General features: G+C 50.4%; 3 protein-coding genes across 4 annotated transcripts in view; all 3 read left to right on the forward strand.

Moving 5' to 3' along the window:
• Positions 1-235: 235 nt before the first annotated feature.
• Positions 236-6,042, forward strand: hinfp (histone H4 transcription factor; the record flags this gene model as incomplete). Its single annotated transcript, XM_084449878.1, has 9 exons — positions 236-615; positions 1,669-1,895; positions 2,007-2,118; positions 2,248-2,400; positions 2,916-2,993; positions 3,128-3,248; positions 3,340-3,478; positions 5,202-5,326; positions 5,682-6,042. Exons 1-9 carry the CDS (start codon positions 459-461, stop codon positions 6,040-6,042), a joined length of 1,473 nt encoding a protein of 490 aa, XP_084306004.1. The 5' UTR covers positions 236-458.
• Positions 6,043-7,425: 1,383 nt separating this feature from the next.
• LOC311318647 (inactive serine protease PAMR1) lies at positions 7,426-8,492 on the forward strand. Its single transcript, XM_084450035.1, has 4 exons — positions 7,426-7,550; positions 7,695-7,862; positions 7,958-8,158; positions 8,287-8,492. The coding sequence occupies exons 1-4, from the start codon at positions 7,457-7,459 to the stop codon at positions 8,298-8,300; spliced, it is 477 nt and encodes a 158-aa protein (XP_084306161.1). The 5' UTR covers positions 7,426-7,456; the 3' UTR covers positions 8,301-8,492.
• An 8,934-nt stretch (positions 8,493-17,426) lies between these two features.
• The window catches only part of abcg4a (ATP-binding cassette, sub-family G (WHITE), member 4a), a gene marked incomplete at both ends in the record, with an annotated part of 16,790 nt that continues 15,569 nt past the window's right edge, over positions 17,427-18,647 (forward strand). For both annotated transcript variants that reach the window (XM_084450061.1, XM_084450060.1), the window contains one exon: positions 17,427-17,655. In XM_084450061.1, the coding sequence (XP_084306187.1) occupies positions 17,427-17,655 (229 nt within the window). The remainder of the gene's footprint in view (positions 17,656-18,647) is intronic.

Below are 18,647 nucleotides of genomic sequence, written 5' to 3' on the forward strand. Positions count from 1 at the left end.
CCATTGTGTTTCCCGGAACCAATGTATTCATTAAGGGGACACATATTTCAGCTGTACAACTACGCCTACCATGGAATCCTGAAACGTGATTGGCTGAGAGGAATCACGTTGGATACTGTTGTATTTCTGTGAACCTATGCATGCAAAGGAGCCCAAAACACTGGCTTGTTTATACGATTGTATATTCCTCCAACTACATGGTTTTGTGTCTAATAGCCTAATGTTCATGTCGCGATTTTCTACATTACTTCGTAACTTAACTAACGGGATGGTCACTATATTAGCTTGATGCTGGTGTCACAAGTCAGCTAGCTAGCTAGTAGTGGCTAGCTTAGTTAGCGGTTCACACAGCTGCACAGCCCATTTTGATTTGGTTTGTCCACAAACCATAGTCAAGACCGTCGTGCTTTGCACTGATATTTAATGTTAGTTTGTTGCCCCGTCAACATCTGTGTGAGATGCCTTCGGGTAAACGGGCTAAGAAGGACGCAGCCCTGGAGCTGCTGTGTGAGTGGGGATCCTGCGAGGAGTCCTTCGACCGGATGGAGGAGTACTGCAAACATGTGGAGGTTCACCTCAAAGCGCTCAGCATACCAGACGGAGACAGTGATCTAGGTGAGGACACAACTATTGGCAGAACTCTCTCTCTCTCTCTCTCTCTCTCTCTCTCTCTCCCTCTCTCTCTCCCTCTCCCTCTCTCTCCCTCTCCCTCTCTCTCCCTCCCTCTCTCTCCCTCTCCCTCCCTCCCTCCCTCTCTCTCCCTCTCTCTCCCTCCCTCCCTCTCTCTCCCTCCCTCCCTCTCTCTCCCTCCCTCCCTCCCTCCCTCTCTCTCCCTCTCCCTCTCTCTCCCTCTCCCTCCCTCCCTCCCTCTCTCTCCCTCTCCCTCCCTCCCTCCCTCTCTCTCCCTCTCCCTCCCTCCCTCCCTCCCTCTCTCTCCCTCTCTCTCCCTCCCTCCCTCTCTCTCCCTCTCTCTCCCTCCCTCTCCCTCCCTCCCTCCCTCTCCCTCCCTCCCTCTCCCTCCCTCTCCCTCTCTCTCTCCCTCCCTCCCTCCCTCTCTCTCTCCCTCCCTCCCTCCCTCTCTCTCTCTCTCTCTCTCTCCCTCCCTCTCTCTCTCTCCCTCCCTCCCTCCCTCCCTCTCTCTCTCTCTCCCTCCCTCCCTCCCTCCCTCTCTCTCTCTCTCTCTCTCTCCCTCCCTCCCTCCCTCTCTCTCCCTCCCTCCCTCCCTCCCTCCCTCTCCCTCCCTCTCCCTCCCTCTCTCCCTCTCCCTCCCTCTCTCTCTCTCTCTCTCTCCCTCCCTCTTTCTCCCTCTCTCTCCCTCTCCCTCCCTCCCTCTCTCTCTCTCTCCCTCCCTCTCTCCCTCCCTCTCTCTCTCTCTCTCTCTCTCTCTCTCTCTCCCTCCCTCTTTCTCCCTCTCTCTCTCCCTCCCCCTCTCTCTCTCTCTCTCTCCCTCTCTCTCTCTCCCTCCCCCTCTCTCTCTATATCTGCCAGGTATAAGGAGCATGAGGACGGCTTCATGCGTGGGGAGAAGGTGAGGGCAGTTGTCTTGTTTGAGAGAGGCACAGAGAAAGTAGAAACGCATTCTTCAAAAACAGTATCAAGGCTAAAAACGGAGCCATTCTAAAATCGAGTACCCCTCTATACCAACTCATGTCTTTGTCTTGTTTGTAGAGGGGCACGGCTGTCTGTGGAGAGATTGCGGCTTCTGCTCTGAAGAGTGTGACGAGGAGTTGCTCCGCCATGTGTATTTCCACTGTTACCACACCAAGTTGAAGCAGTGGGGGCTGCGCGTGCTCCAGGCCCATCCCACTCACGGCGCCTGCGCCATCGGCTACCAGAACCGCAACATTATCCCTGACATCACAGACAACTTCATTTGCCAGTGGGAACAGTGTGACGTAAGCCTGGGCCAACAACTGCTAGAGCGGATCACTAGGGTCAGAGCCTCTTGTTATTTGATGTGCTTAGTTAACAGTATCTGTGAACGATCTCCCCTGTGTTGTGTACAGCAACCCTCCCAAGTCAACCCAGAGTGGTTCTATCGCCACGTGGAAATGCATAGCTGGTGCATTGATATAACTCCTGGCGATAAGGACTGCATGGTGCGCTGCGGCTGGAAAGGTGAGTTGTGAAACGCCAAGGGTAACGGTATTCGCAATAAAGCAGAAGGAGTGTGAGTCGCGGTCGAGGGGCAGGGGGAACGGCGAGATGACCGCCAATAACGCCCGGCGTGTGTCGTCTGTCCTCCAGACTGCGGGACCACTTTCAAAGGGCGCTTTAAGCTGCGGGAGCACCTGCGTAGCCACACCCAGGAGAAGGTGGTGGCCTGCCCCACCTGCGGGGGCATGTTCGCCAACAACACCAAGTTCTTCGACCACATCATACGCCAGACCTCCTACGAGGGTGAGAGTGGAGGGGGGGGGGGTGGCGTGTTTGTGTCAACATGGACATAGTTGTTGGTAAATGACGGGTGACTGGTATTGAAAAGTCAACGGCCGAGAGGAAGTTGTACGCCGGAACAGACTTGTAGATCAGACTCAAGATTTACTGAGTCCAACCGCAGACAGATCCTGGGTCAGTCACAGAGACACACTCCCATTCAGTGTACTTTGATCGGACCACAGCATTGAGTTTGTGCCATCTTTATAGTCGCAGTGTGGCTGGATTTTATACATAGTTCAGTCTTACGACCTTATACATCCGTGCATTAGTGCCTAGTTGGCATTTACTATTTGCACCTGGTCTTCTCTCTATTCCTAGATTCTGAGCATATATGTCCTGGCACTGGGAATGGCTTAAGAACAGGAAAAAGTCAGCTGAAAAACCTCTTATCAGCCGTCCTATCTGAGAGCTCTGTGTGGAGGCTTCTGCAAACTTACTACTGTATTCTCTTGTGTGTGCGTGTGTCTGTGATGTAGTTCAGAGGTTCCAGTGCTCCCACTGCTCCAAACGCTTTGCCACGGAGAGATTGCTCAGGGAACACATGAGGAACCACGGTGAGTCCCAGCAGCACGGAGCACAGAGGCCTTCTCACCGCACCCGCTCTCCCAGCGCCCCCTAGGCTGCCCCCCGGGGCCTCCCGGGCGTACCTGCTCTAATGATTTCTCTCCCTTCCCTCCCCTCCACCTAGTTAACCACTACAAGTGTCCCCTGTGCGACATGACCTGTCCGTCACCTTCGTCACTGCGCAACCACATCAAGTTCCGCCACAGCAACGAGAAGCCCTACAGCTGTGAATACTGCGAGTACAGGTAGGACACATCAGCATGTCCTCCGTCCTCAAGACACTGAGCCTCACGGAAGGGGGTTGGTGTTCCTAATCCGCTCCCCCTCTCCCCTCAGCTGTAAGAACCTGATCGACCTGCGTAAACACCTGGACACCCACAGCTCCCAGCCCGCCTACCGCTGTGACTTCACCAGCTGTGACTTCACCACCCGGTCCATCCAGTCCATCAAGGCCCACTACAGAAAAGTGCACGAGGTGAGAGGGGAAGATGAGACGCACTGACCGACCGCAAGCAACTATCCAGCTCGCCGTGGCCCTTTTGCAAGTTTGTGGCTCTCCAGCGGGTGCCGGGGGCTCGCTGGCGTGACCAAATGTGTTGCTAGCGGTCCTTACTCGCCACGTTGGTGGTGGGCATCCCTGCTAACCCCACCCCCCCCCCCCTCCCCCGCCCCACGCTGTATGTTCTGCTAATGCAGGTAATGATGCATGTAGCTGTCCCCTCCTGGTCTCTGGCGCGCACTCACACACCACTGAAAACATTACCTCTCACCCTGCACTGGCGCTGAGGTGGAGGTAAAACTAAACTAGCAAACACGATAAGTTAAAGTCGCACTGAAATGAAAAAAGCATTCTGTCCCATTTTGTTTCAGATTATTGATCATAGTGTTCACCTATTCAACGATGTATGCCCAAAAAATTACAAAATGCTACTTTTGTTGTAATCTTATATCAAAGTATATAATTTCTTACTTCCTGGAAAACGGTAGGTCACGTGCAATGACGACAACAGGTGCCTTAGATTTTAGGCCAATAATCTCACGACATCCACCCGTCAATCAACGCTATCCTCCTATTGAATCTGTCTTAAGCTCTTAAAACCCGTCCACTTGTCAATGTTCCAATCAAATTCCTCTAAACATTATGTCCCACCCTCATGTTTGCGTCGGAAATACGTCAAACTACGGAAGTTAGATGATCTCAAACATCCGTTTCAGTGCGACTTAAGTTAAAACGATGAAAAAAAACTAATGAAAAACGCAAACCTAAACCTACCCAACCTGTCACCCAATAAAGTAAATAATGCCTTTCATTCTTTGTTTTATCTTAATTATTATTATCATCTCACATTTAAATTGCAAAATTAGGACTTAATTTGTATATATATACAGTATATATTATATATGTAAATCTTGATACACAAAAGGAATGTGCCTACAATTGTCAATCTAATTAGAAATTAAACAAAACAGAAATGAAAGGATTGCTCCTCAATATTACAATAGAGCGGATTACTCCTAACTAAACCTTTATTGATGTTGGTTATCTAATTAGTCTAAAAAGTATCACCTCCTATTGCTGATTTTTTTTCTTTGACCAAATTAGTGTACAATATGCCTCCCTTTATATTATGCAGTCTGTGCAAAGTACTCTAAAGGAGATAAGTCAGGGTGTAAATGCGACAAATCTACATTGGACTGTTCAAATGTATATGGAGGTATTTTTCCTTAGTGTAAAAATAAAAACAGAAATTCATTAAATAGTGTCCTCAAATTGCATAATGCAATTTAGAAAATAATTTCATTAAAATAAATTTTAAAAGAAAATGAATGAAATGGTGTCCTCAAATTGCATAATACTGTTCCATATGCTTGTAATGGGTTGCTGTGGGTGGGATAATCCTGCCACCAGCCAGACGCCTCAGGTCCTCCTGCGCTGCTACTCAGAGGGGGGTCAAATCTCGGCGCCCTGCCGACGGCTATACGCTCGAGTTTCTCCAGCGGCAAAACGCCCCAAAAAGCTAGTGGCTTCCCCAGCGGGCCGCCCAGTGCCCAGGCAGATTGCTCTCTGGGTATTAGTTCACATTCATGACAAACAAGCAGCTGTGACTTCCTGTCTAAGGTTTTTACACTCAGACGTTCTCACTCAGGGAGGTGTGACTTCCTGTCTAAGGTTTTTACACTCGGACCTTCTCACTCAGGGAGGTTTGGCGGCTCGCTACAAGTGCCATGTGTGCGAGCAGTGCTTCACCAGGGGGAACAACCTCACTGCACACCTGCGCAAGAAGCACCAGTTCAAATGGCCCTCTGGACACCCCCGATTCAGGTAGTATCTCTCAGCATGTCTTCAGTGTGACCATGTATCCCTCACAAATGAATGGAAATGAAGCAGGGACTGGGCATCTATGGGTCACTAACCTGGTCCTGAACATCTGTCACATCTGTAGCTGCTGCAATGCTGTACAGTAGCTACTGGGGATCCTAATAAATAAAACTAATCTCTCTCTCTCTCTCTCTCTGTCTCTCTCTGTCTCTCTCTCTCTCTCCCTCCCTCTTTCTCTCCCTCTCTCTCTCTCTCCCTCCCTCCCTCTTTCTCTCCCTCTCTCTCCCTCTCCCTCCCCCTCTCTCCCTCTCTCTCTCTCTCTCTCTCTCTCTCTCTCTCTTCTCTCTATATCTGCCAGGTATAAGGAGCATGAGGACGGCTTTATGCGTCTGCAGCTGATTCGCTACGAGAGCGTGGAGCTGACCGAGCAGCTGATGAGAGAGAGGCAGGACAGCCGCGAGGGAGAAGGGGAGGAGGGCGAGGACTCTTCCCAGGGAGAGGACCTGGAGCCTGGGCAGGAGGACGAGGAGGCCGGGCCCCTGGAGGAGGAGGAGGAGAGGGGGCAGCAGACCGGGGGGGGCGTCGGGGACCTCATGGACCAGCAGCAGGGAGAAGGCCAGTTCTATGTGCTGACCAGCGCCTCGACTCCCTTGGACGAGGACACGGTGATACTGCAGCTACAGGACACTGCTCAGCAGCTAGGCATGCAGGTGGTATAACAGACACACACACACACACTGTCCTTCTCTCCTCTGTGCTTGCACGACTCATTGAGCAGAACCAGAGCGCAGAGCAACACCAGGATTGGATCGTGAGAAGGAATAGCTTTGGAAGGATCCATCAAACATGGGAGCAGTGAAGTGACTGAGCCTTGTCCAGCCTGACTGCCCCAGGCCCAGAGCAGCTGAGGCTGGAAGCCTCCTGGACTCCAAACGGAAGGGTTTCATACTCAGGTTCGGCCTTTCGCTGTGGACAATTCGCCGTACATAGAGTTGATGTTGGAAATGTACCTGTTTGGCGTTTGAAGTTGGAATTTGGAAATGGGGCTATTATTTATATATCAGGTATTTGAAGATTGCGAAGGGGAATTGAGTAATTTTATATTTTGTCCAATAAATAAATTGTGCTCGGTTAACTATGCTATTGCCTTTTTCGTTTTACCCAATAACACATTTGTTGATAGACGCTCTACTTTTAGAAGTGTACATTCCATAGGTGTAAACCTGAAGCTGGTCCAACAGAATATTAGCGTGTGTGTGGGTGTGGGTGGGTGGGTGTGGTGTGTGTGTGTGTGTGTGTAGGCATGCACAGGTGTGAAAGCTGGACTGAGTCATTCATGCCATCTAATCCACTTAGTGAGACTGTCATCCACCCTCTACTGCGGCTGTGAAGCCTTTCCTCCAGTGATGTAAACACACAAATGGAAGCTTCCGGACAGAAATAGAACGCTAGATACTGTTGATTGGCACCAAGGACCTGCAGGAATCATGTACCGTTCGCCCTACAAAAGTGACTTACAACATCATTACCCTTAACATCTTTCTCTTAACTCTCACTTAACTCTATTCTATAAATCACATGACAGTAAGCGACCTTCATTCAAAGCCCAGTAGGATATCTGATAGTAGCGGCATGTTGTTTTTAGCTGTGTTTAAGAGATTAGCCTCCCACCCGAAGGTGGCTTAGTGTAAGCAGCACCCTCAGCGCTCTGCCTCATCACTGCAGCTCACACAGCTACGGAACGCTAGCGCGCACGCGCTAAACACACACACACACATCGCAGTTTGAAAGAAACGCCGAAGGGAGGACTCCTGCTTCAAAGGGACGACTGTGCCAAGGGACGCACAGGTCAGGGGTCGCCATGAGACTATGCGTTCTGCTGCTGCTCCTGGGGTCCACTCATAGGGTGTCTACACAGCTGCCTGAACCAATACAGGACGAGGCAGGCAGCGGTAAGACCATGCTAATATTGCTAATATGCCTGGCAGGAGCGTCTGGCTTATATCTGCGTGTATAATGACATGGAGGTGTCCTGCTGGACTCTGATGGGACTTTTGTGGTTCAGGTGTGACGGCGGGGGCTCCGCCTCAGCCTGGGGATGACACCTACTGGTCAGGTACGGCCCCCCTGTGCATGGGGGGCTGTCGGGGGAGACACCCGGAGCTGAGGAGAGACCTCTGTGGAGACTCTGACTGCTGCTGGGTTGGCTACAAGTCGTTATGCAGAGGTTAGTCATCACACTTCAGAATGTCGCGTGACCATAACAGTGCGTGCGATCCCCCCGTCCTCATCCTTAAAGTGGATTGTGTGCAGCTTGTGTCCAAATCGTAACGTCGTCCCGTTTTGCCCCCCTCGCTCTGTGGCGCGGTAGTGAACTGCGGGAGGCCAGACGTGGACTTCAACGGCGTGGTGTTCGGGAGCGAATGGTGGGTGGGCTCCGTGGTGAGGTATGCCTGTCGCCCCGGCTTCGTGCTGATCGGAGACCCGGCGCGCGCCTGCCAGCCCGACGGTCTCTGGACCCCCGGACCCTCCTGCCTCAGTGAGTGGATCCGAACCGCACGCAAACCTCACAAGTCACCCGCGAATCGGCCGTTCATTCGCTTCTCTCCTTCCTTGCTCTCTCCGGCGGGCCAGGGGTGTGTCGGAGGGGGCGTATCGGGATCAACGAGAAGGACATCGATGGGTCGTGCTCCTCCAGCTGCCCCTCCAGGTCCTACGCAGGCCCTCCCAAGCAGGGCTGCATCCGCATCGACAACTGCAGGAAGAGGGAGTCCAGCTGGCAGGGCTGGTTCTCCCGATGTGACTCCTGCCAGTGCGACTGCTCCATCGCATGTGGTGAGAGGCAACTCATTTGCATTTGATTTTCACTAGCAAGATGTCGAAATGTGTGTAAAACACTTTTAACGTTTACACACCATTAAGTACTCAGAAATTATTTGTTTATGTATTTATTTATCTTTTAGCATCTGCAGGCTAAAAGATGGAGACGACCCAGTTTGTACACACACTCACAACCTCCTGGGAAACTTCGTTGTGAGGTTGCTGTTCCATCCCGTGTGTGGCTGTTATGGGGAGGGTGGATCAACGGACACATTTAAGACCCGTGGAACTGACCTCAACCTGCTACTGTCCTCGACCGTGTGGAGATGTGGTCTCGCTCCCTCCGCTACTCTGCTCATGGGACGAACCATGTTCAACATAACTTAAAAGACCTCCAAGTAAAGGACTCACTAGGCACACATGACAAAGACGTCTGCAGCCCTTGTGTGACAGCAGCCTCTAAACCCTTATGTGATATGAGATGAGGGAGAGAGAGAGTGAGAGAGTGGGAGAGAGAGTGAGAGAGTGTGAGAGAGTGAGAGAGAGTGAGTGAAAGAGTAAGAAAGAGAGAGTGAGAGAGAGAGAGAGTGAGAGAAAGAGAAAGAGAGAGAGTGAAAGAGAAAGAGAGAGAGCGCACGCGTGCATATGCGTGGATCCACGGTGGGTATTCATTCTCCTCCCCTGGTTAGACCTGGATGGCCGGTGGTAAAGCAGAGACCTTAATGTCGTTCCCCACCCCAGGCTTGGAGAGAGGTGGCCTGGCTGATTCAGATCAGAGACCGGCTGAACCATGGAAAGACATGTCAAAGCATGAACCTAAATGGGAATACATTCGTGGCTGGGATTGGTGTGATGGACGCAATGTATTTGTGTGCGTTGTCTTAAACCTTCATTCACATGATTTTGATGGAATTCCATGTCTAGGTATAGTACATCTTTATTTCTCCGTCATTGGTTGGAATGCATGAAAGCATGAATAACAAGCGTGTCCAAAGTCAAATGTTCTTCCACAATACAAACGGCTTATTTGCATGTTGTGATATTACATAATAAATCCTAGCCAGTCTACGACTAGAGGCACAAGGATCCTCAGTGTTTAGACCAAGTACTGAGTCTCAGGATGATGTGTTCGTTTGCTTTGGGCTTGTAGCAGCCAATTCCTGTGAAAAAAAGAGACATATCTATAGGTTATTTCAAGTCAAACGAACACATACACAATCAAAATGAGGACACTCACCCACATCCAGCCTGGTCTTCCTGCCCGAGGACTCGGACAGAAGCTCCCAGTAGGTGCGCTCGGCCTCTGAGCCGGCCACTCCGTTCACACTCTCCAGCAAAACGCCGAAGTCGGGGTCCTCCGTCACTGTGAACCTGTCAAGGCGTGGAGAGCTTGGTGTGTGAATCTTCCCTGGCTGCGTTTTCCTTTGTCAAACCTTATGCTCATTAAAAAATGTCTCATATCAAAGAGTTCCTACTTGAAGTCATGGTCTGTGTTCTGCAGTCTCCTCAAAGCCCCCAGTAGTACACCCCCCTCCACCACGGAGCTGGAGTAGGATCGGGGCATCTCGTCATAGAGCGCAGCCTCCACAGACAGCCTGATGGGTACAGCTAGGGGACCTATGCAGCAACACCCAGCAAATTAGGCTTATTATAAAGTGGATTATAGTTTGGTGGTGACAGGTCCTACATATCACTTTTAGTGGCAGCCTTAACACTACGGCACTATGACAATAAGCTGTGTGTGGATACTGTACCCTGTAGATACGAACTTTAATCATCCCTGTAGGAGGAAATGTGGGTGTTTCAGCAGTGAGAAATGACAGCAAAGGTATACAGACATACAGACAGACTTAAAAGATATGTATAGTAGTCATTATACAGTATGTACCCAAGTAAGCGATGCATATACTCACCTCCTTCTGTGAATGCAGCCAGTACCAGTAACTGGAAAAAAGCCACAGAAAGTAGATTTGCCAGTCGTATTGCCATTCTGTCTTTTCACGTTGTTCTTGACACCCCTCTCTCTCTCTCTCTTACTTATACAGTGTGTTGGAATGTACTCCAGTACTGCACCTAACCCCAGTTAGGAGGCATACATTCCAATCCCAGGTGGCCAAGGTTCATTTTCATTAATTCAGCGAAAGCTTTTCGTCAAGGCTCTTTCAAAGCTGGCATATATGACAAATTGAGACGGAATACAACGCTCAAGTTTATCAGTGGCCCCAAAAAGCAAACTCTACCATTCTTATACTGTCCTGTGAATGGAGAAAAATGTGCCAGGTTGCCCATGATGTAATGGAGCTGAAATGGGACTATTGACATTCAGGTAATGATCTAGCTTGGCCGCTTTTGATCCTATGTTCCCTGGGGGATGTGAAAAATTAGAAGGCACCTACCAAACAAAGGACAGGTCATAGATTAGACATTACTTCCTTTATTTCATGCTCAGGAGGGTAAACGAATGTCATAAAATGTTTCTATATTAAGATTATGTTTTCTATTACCAATGGTCACACCTGAGAACAAATGACATACTAATCACAAAATTAATCTCCATTTCCACTTTAACCATGGAAAGTAATTTAGTCATTTCGACATTACGACATAGCTAGATCATTTAGTTCTGGGAATTATTTAACCATATATTCATCAAATTAGATGTCCAAATAGTAATAGTCATCATAGTAGGCTATAGGCAACTGCAACAGCAGACCAACACAAAACAACAGATTTCAACCACACGGTGTCACTGTACTATATTTTCCATTCGTATATTTTCCAGTCATCAGTCACATGTAGTGCAACACATTTACTGCACAAGCACAGCACATAATGCAGACAAAATACCGACAGTGAATAGGCATGTTGCAAGTCAAGTGTGGGCTCTATTTTTTTACTTTTCAACCACTGCGGTTTACAACTATGCCTGAGCCACAGATAGCCACGAGCAAAGAGAGAGTTCTCAGACTAAATTGTATCACTTCACTTTTATGTAAAATTACACAGCTAATGGGAGTTTCAATGATTGGTGCCTTGCTTGCTGCATCAATACAATCAGTCAACATTAACATAATGAGCAATCCATACATTATGTAGCCTAGGATCATCTTGCTCGTTTTAGATGACACAAATTACCATGGGCGAATATTGTAGTTTATGTTTCTCTCTGAGGTATTTATCAGTCTAGAAACGGGCCATAATTGATTAGGTTTCCTCTCACCAGTGATATAGGGCGTTATTTGAACGCGAGTAACCCCGTGTTTCACCGAAAATAACCCGGGCACTGCAGCATCAGCACCATGCAGATGCGCAGGTGCGGTCTTTAAAGTGACCGCGCGCTTCTACTGACGCGTTTCCATTGTTGCCTCGTTAGAGACAGAAGATGTTTTATCTAGGCTCGGCTGCTCCAATCACTGTGAAAGACGAGAATTCAATTGAGTTACCCACCCTAAAGCAGAAGCTTCAGCATCCTGAAAAATCATTAAATAAAGAGCAGTTGTGCGTGTCATAGGCTATGTCCCAAAAAGTATATTCATTTTGAATAGCATCATTGTTATGATGCTGCAGGGTTAACTTTAAAAATGTTGATAAAATAGGCAATGTAATAGTCGCAGGAGCCTACTCAATATTGTAGGTGCTGATTTCATCTGGACTAAGCAATTAGGCCAAGGGGACTAGTCGCAGCGTTAGGGGATCACGAACGAACTGCCGTGGTTCCGAAAACATTAGGCACGGGCCTCCTGCGGACTATCGTTATCTCCCAACCAAACCTGCCAGTAACGCCCTGTATCCGAGCCTGCCGGGCGTGCCAGGGATGCTCTGACCGCTCAGATAACTACTGCGTGCTACTGGGATACTGCAGTACGCGCCACATAGAAGATGTGGAGAGACGGAGGATAGAGAAATAATAAACATCACCGGGAATACGTGTGTGAGTAGCCGGTTAGCTGTTCAGGACACAAAGGACCACGTCTGTGAGAAATCGAACTCCTGATTGACTCTTGCAGATACAGCATTTGGTGAGATTTTCATCTCAGTCATCATAGCTTGTAGCCTAGGTTAGAGCCGGAGGTGATTTCACATTTCAGCCGAGACGCTGGGTTGTATGCGGGACGATGTACCGCGCACCGAGGGACCTTCTGGAGGAGAACCTTGTTTCCTCCATCGCGTCAGAACCGATCCGATAGACCCTGGCGCACAGTGACCATCTTTGCCTGGCACGGAGTGGAGGACCCTCTCCTGTTGCTGGATTGTGCTGTTTATATTTAGAGGGATGAACTGAGCAGTTACCAAGAAAAGAGGAACGGGGTGCTTTACTGTTGGTCATTTCAACTGTCAAGAACAAGTATGTTCACTCAATGCATTATTACTGCACAGCCTATTGCAAACTGTGTGTGTGTGTGTGTGTGTGTGTGTGTGTGTGTGTGTGTGTGTGTGTGTGTGTGAGCGCCCTAGTGTATCTATGAGTGTAATGCATGTGAAAGTTAATTTTTTTTTACTCTGCAGTTCGCATGTACAGTATGATGTCATGGGCCAGTCGTCTCCATTTCCACCCCACCCCACGCGGTTAGGCTACATCTAATCTTTCTAGGAGAGAGCATACTGAAGACATGTGTAGTCCCATCGATCATAGTTTGCAGCTGGGAATACAGTAACAGGTGGTTTGAGCCTCTACAAACAATTATTCTCTTCTCTTCTCGCCATACTGTGTAGTTGAATGTAGCCATTAATCTCAATGGAGTCTGCAGTCTGATCCAGCTCCATACAACAACCATATTTCTTTGAATGTGTCAGTATATTCTCTAATCACGTGCCATACAGGCTCTGAGGCAACCCATAGGAGAACATGGTGGCATTCATCCGCCTGAGAGAGAGAGAGAGAGAGAGAGAGAGAGAGAGGGAGGGAGGGAGAGGCCATTATAGTCGCTGTGGAAATGGAAATTCTCTAATGGAAGGTCAATCAATAAAGGCCATGGTCAGTTTTATATTCTTTTGAGGATGCAAGGCTTAAACCCTGCTGCACTTCTTAAAAAAAATATATATTTTTTTTTTTATTTTTAAATGAAATCAAACTTTATTTGTATAGCGCATTTCATACACAGTGGCAACACAATGAGCTTTACAGAGAGCAAATGGGGGATGGACATAGATCCTATACCCCTACATTTTCCAGAGGGAGGCAAAAAAAAACAGTTCACCCAGGGGGCCAAAATAGGTGAACTGTAAAAACTCTTCCCTGACCTCTCAACGAGACGATCAAGCAAGCTCTAGAGCTACTTCCTACATCCCCACGCCTCAGCGGGATTCATGTCTGGGGGATTGTGGGTAAAGACCGACCAACAGACTGTATGTTGCATCCAGTCTGTAGAGTTCTGAGTTTCTGGTTTTGGACACAACATTACGCAAGTCTGGAGCTCACTATCTAGAATGGAAAGATGAGATGGTCTTCATCATGGCTCAACAACCATCACCTACACTGACCTTCACCCCAGTGTGTATCTAAAGTCACGGCGGGTCAAATTAGACAGTTAATGTGTGGACAGGAGCGGTCCTGTCTGTGTTATCCAAGCAGCCGGAAGTCGGCTGGGAAGCTGACTCGTAAACGCCCGCCTGATTACCTCTGCGGAGGCTTAAGTTACTTCTCATTGACTTGAAAGACATTAACACTCTTCAGGACGGTATCTCTTTAATGTCCTGTAAATAACATCCATGCCTCCATTGCTTGTAATTCTATTTCCCCCCCTTTGCAACCGGCAGTGAAGCACTTTGATTGCCTTTTTTAACGGTCGAGCACTTTTCTAGATTAATAAAGCTGTCTGAAGCCAGTCTCGCAGGCAGTATTGAGAGAGAAGGAGAGAGAGAGAGAGAGAGAGAGAGAGGCAGGCAGGCAAAGTGAGTGATTCTAGAAGAGTAGGTGCACCAGCCCAGCCCAGTAGTCGTTGGTGTTTGTCTGCGTCTCCTGCCGTAGTGGAGAAATCAAGCCCTCCCAGAATGACAATGACTCACGGGGATAGAATCAATGGCGTAGGTTTGATTTCCTCCCCGGCAAGCAGTTGCATGCTAACAAGGAGAGGGAGCAACAGACTCCCAGACCCCGACTCTGAGCTTCAGTGCCTTGGAATGTGAGTGTATGCAGTATGAGGGGAGTGTGGAGGAGGTGAAAGAGAGCGGGAGAGGAGGTGAGTGGAGTGCTTTGCACTGCCGCCGCACAGCAAGAAGGTCCTGGGTTCGATTCCCGCATGGGGCGCTGCTGACACCGGGGGCGTGTTCTGCCCGGGCCTGTCGTTGCTCAGGTGGGCTCTCAGGTGGGCTCTCTCTCTCAGGTGGGCTCTCTCTCTCAGTTGGGCTCTCTCTGGTGGGCTCAGTTGGGCTCTCTCTCTCAGGTGGGCTCTCTCTCAGGTGGGCTCTCTCTCTCAGGTGGGCTCTCTCTCAGGTGGGCTCTCTCTCTCAGGTGGGGCTCTCTCAGATGGACTCTCTCTCAGATGGGTCTCTCTCTCAGGTGGGCTCTCTCAGGTGGGCTCTCTCTCTCAGGTGGGCTCTCTCTCAGGTGGACTCTCTCTCAGATAGGCTCTCTCTCAGGTGGGCTCTCTCTCAGGTGGGCTCTCTCTCTCAGGTAGGCTCTCTCTCAGGTGGGTCTCTCTCTCAGATGGGCTCTCTCTCAGATGGGTCTCTCTCTCAGATGGGTCTCTCTCTCAGATGGGCTCTCTCTCTCAGGTGGGCTCTCTCTCAGATGGGCTCTCTCAGATGTGCTCTCTCTCAGGTGGGCTCTCTCTCAGGTGGACTCTCTCTCAGATGGGTCTCTCTCTCAGGTGGACTCTCTCTCAGATGTGCTCTCTCTCAGGTGGGCTCTCTCTCAGGTGGGCTCTCTCTCTCAGGTGGGCTCTCTCTCAGATGGGTCTCTCTCTCAGATGGGTCTCTCTCTCAGGTGGACTCTCTCTCAGATGGGTCTCTCTCTCAGGTGGGCTCTCTCTCTCAGGTGGGGCTCTCTCAGGTGGGCTCTCTCTCAGGTGGGCTCTCTCTCTCAGGTGGGCTCTCTCTCAGGTGGGCTCTCTCTCAGGTGGGCTCTCTCAGATGGGTCTCTCTCTCTCAGGTGGGCTCTCTCTCTCAGGTGGGCTCTCTCTCAGGTGGGCTCTCTCTCTCAGATGGGTCTCTCTCTCAGGTGGGCTCTCTCTCTCAGGTGGGCTCTCTCTCAGGTGGGCTCTCTCTCAGGTGGTCTCTCTCTCTCAGATGGGTCTCTCTCTCAGGTAGGGCTCTCTCTCAGGGGGTCTCTCTCTCAGGGGGTCTCTCTCTCAGGTGGGCTCTCTCTCTCAGGTGGGCTCTCTCTCTCAGGTGGGGCTCTCTCAGGTGGGCTCTCTCTCAGATGGGTCTCTCTCTCAGGTGGGCTCTCTCTCAGATGGGTCTCTCTCTCAGGTGGGCTCTCTCAGATGGGTCTCTCTCTCAGATGGGTCTCTCTCTCAGGTGGGGCTCTCTCTCAGGTGAGGCTCTCTCTCAGGTGGACTCTCTCTCAGATGGGTCTCTCTCTCAGATGGGTCTCTCTCTCAGGTGGGGCTCTCTCCCGGGCTTTTCAATGGGGAGTCTGCTTGTTCTCCCCGTGCTACATATGGGTCTCCTCCACAAAAGAGACCCAATATAAAAAACATACAGAACATACAGAACCCAAGAGATTGTTCCCCTGTCCTGTCCAAGACGGAGACACGGACATGAGGTGAAGGGAGTGTGGAGGAGGTGAAGGCGAGTGTGAAGGAGAGTGTGGAGGAGGTGGAGGGAGTGTGGAGGAGGTGAAGGGGGGAGTGGAGGAGGTGAAGGGAGTGTGGAGGAGGTGAAGAAGGGTGTGGAGGAGGTGAAGGGGAGTGTGGAGGAGGTGAAGGGAGTGTGGAGGAGGTGAAGGGGAGTGTGGAGGAGGTGAAGGGAGTGTGGAGGAGGTGAAGAAGGGTGTGGAGGAGGTGAAGGGGAGTGTGAAGGAGAGTGGAGGAGGTGAAGGGAGTGTGGAGGAGGTGAAGGGAGTGTGGAGGAGGTGAAGGGGAGTGTGAAGGAGGTGAAGGGAGTGTGGAGGAGGTGAAGGGAGTGTGGAGGAGGTGAAGGGGAGTGTGGAGGAGGTGAAGGGAGTGTGGAGGAGGTGAAGGGGAGTGTGGAGGAGGTGAAGGGAGTGTGGAGGAGGTGAAGGGAGTGTGAAGGAGATTGTGGAGGAGAGTGTGGAGGAGGTGAAGGGACTGTGGAGGAGGGGAAGGGGAGTGTGGAGGAGGTGAAGGGGAGTGTGAAGGAGAGTGTGGAGGAGGTAAAGGGAGTGTGGAGGAGGGGAAGGGGAGTGTGGAGGAGGTGAAGGGAGTGTGGAGGAGGTGAAGGGACTGTGGAGGAGGGGAAGGGGAGTGTGGAGGAGGTGAAGGGGAGTGTGAAGGAGAGTGTGGAGGAGGTGAAGGGACTGTGGAGGAGGGGAAGGGGAGTGTGGAGGAGGTGAAGGGAGTGTGGAGGAGGTGAAGGGAGTGTGGAGGAGGTGAAAGGGAGTGTGGAGGAGGTGAGAGAGAGTGGGGAAGAGGAGATGGGCAGACTAGGGGTGTGTGGAGGAGGTATAGGGAGCAGGGGAGTAGTGCAGTGGAGGTTAGAGAGCAGGGGGGGGGGGGGGGGGGAGTGTATGGCGGAAATCTCTTCCGTCGTCCAGCAGTTTCGTGTGAATCAGCACTGTGGCTCTTCGGCTGGACCCGTAACCAGATCCCTGCTCCTCACACCAGGAATTCTATTCCTCACAGGCAGCCCAGTCCATGGATCTCCGTAATCCGATCACCACCACAGCTTTCCTCCAAGAGCATGTCTCCCATCACCATTACATCGCTCCCACGGTGACCACAACTGCTGGAACAACCCCCATCCATGATAATCACACACACACACACACACACACACACACACACACACACACACACACACACACACACACACACACACACACACACATCATATGATCATCATATCACCACTGGTTTAAATTAATAATTTTTCCTGTTTTTTTCGCCCAGATTCCCTAATGCTACAAGCAGTTATTTACCATATAGGTGGACATTGAATGGAATGTGTGTTTGGAAAGTATTTTGGTTTACAATCCTTATTGTGCTTATAGTCGGTTTGAAAGGGAAAATCAAATCCTTGTTGTGTTTATAAAGTTTGAGGCTCTTGCGGTAGTTACCTAGTACCTAACTGCATAGTTACCTTTGCAGAAAGTCAATTTACCACAACCGCACGCATTGTTCCGACGTATTTCTCGTCTTTCCCCCTTTTCCAGGCTGTTGGTATGGCTGAGAGACCGGTGGAGCCGGTGTCGGTCAGCATCCCCATGGAGGAAACCAAACTCCCCGGGGGTGCCCCTCAGGAGGCCGCTCTGCTCACCCACCTGAAGAAAGTGGAGAACCACATCACAGAGGCCCAGAGATTCTCCCACCTCCCCCGACGCTCCGCCGTGGACCTGGAGTTCACCGAGCTGTCCTACACCATCCGAGAGGGCCCCTGCTGGCGGAGGAGAGGTACTGCATACACCACTCAGAAAAAGACCACAAAAACATCCAAGGATGAACAAGCGCCACAAGCATGATTCTCACGTTTCGTCTCGCTTTCTCTCCCCTTTTCTCTGACACACACACACACACGCACACACACACACACACACACACACACACGCACACACACACACACTTACTACATGTTCTGGGAGGCTGTGGTTGCAGCTTTGCTGTGCTCAGCAGAGTTTAGACCTAGTAAATAATTCACTCTGTTCAAGCAGGCTGGCTCAGTGCTCTCTTCCCCTGACCCTTCTCTCCATAGGGGACGGCTGTCCCACCATTGATGCCCTCATGAAATATGAATGGCATTTAAACCCCCTGTCCTTATTGATGAGGAGAATCCCGGTCTCCTGCCCTTTACAGTACATCAGGGGCTGGTCATTCCCCCAAAACCACCAGCTGGACCATATCTCTATCTATCTCCATCCTGTTTCTAAGGGAGGGGCAGGGGGTGGTCCATCCCAGACTAAATGATGCGTGTCCTCTACAGGATACCTCTCTGCCTCTACATGAAATGTAGTATTATCTGCATTACGTCCGATAATTCAATCCTGACTCATTCTTAATGGTGGTACTATCGGAGGTATCGATTGGGAAGAGGGAGGTGTTTGCCCCATCTGAAGGCTGCATCCTCTGGAGTTTAGAGAGTCCAGGAGGAGACAGCAGGGAGAGACCAGCGATGCAGTCAGGTGAGATCAGGCAGGGAAACCGGGCCAACGGACATTCCCGATCGCGGTCGCTACACATGACCCTTTCATGGATTTTAGTGCAACGCTGCGTTACCATTATCAGTGTCATTGAAATCAGTCTGCCATTGTTGCCCGCTATTTCTTCATGGGGGATGTGTTCTGTCTCTGCCTCTGACCTCGAGCCCCCGTCAGGAGGGGTGGTCTGGTCAGGAGGGGTGGTCTGGTCCGTCAGGAGGGTTGGTCTGGTCAGGAGGGGTGGTCTGGTCA

Source organism: Borostomias antarcticus (assembly GCF_949987555.1).
Source record: "Borostomias antarcticus genome assembly, chromosome: 15".
Lineage (NCBI taxonomy): Eukaryota > Metazoa > Chordata > Actinopteri > Stomiiformes > Stomiidae > Borostomias > Borostomias antarcticus.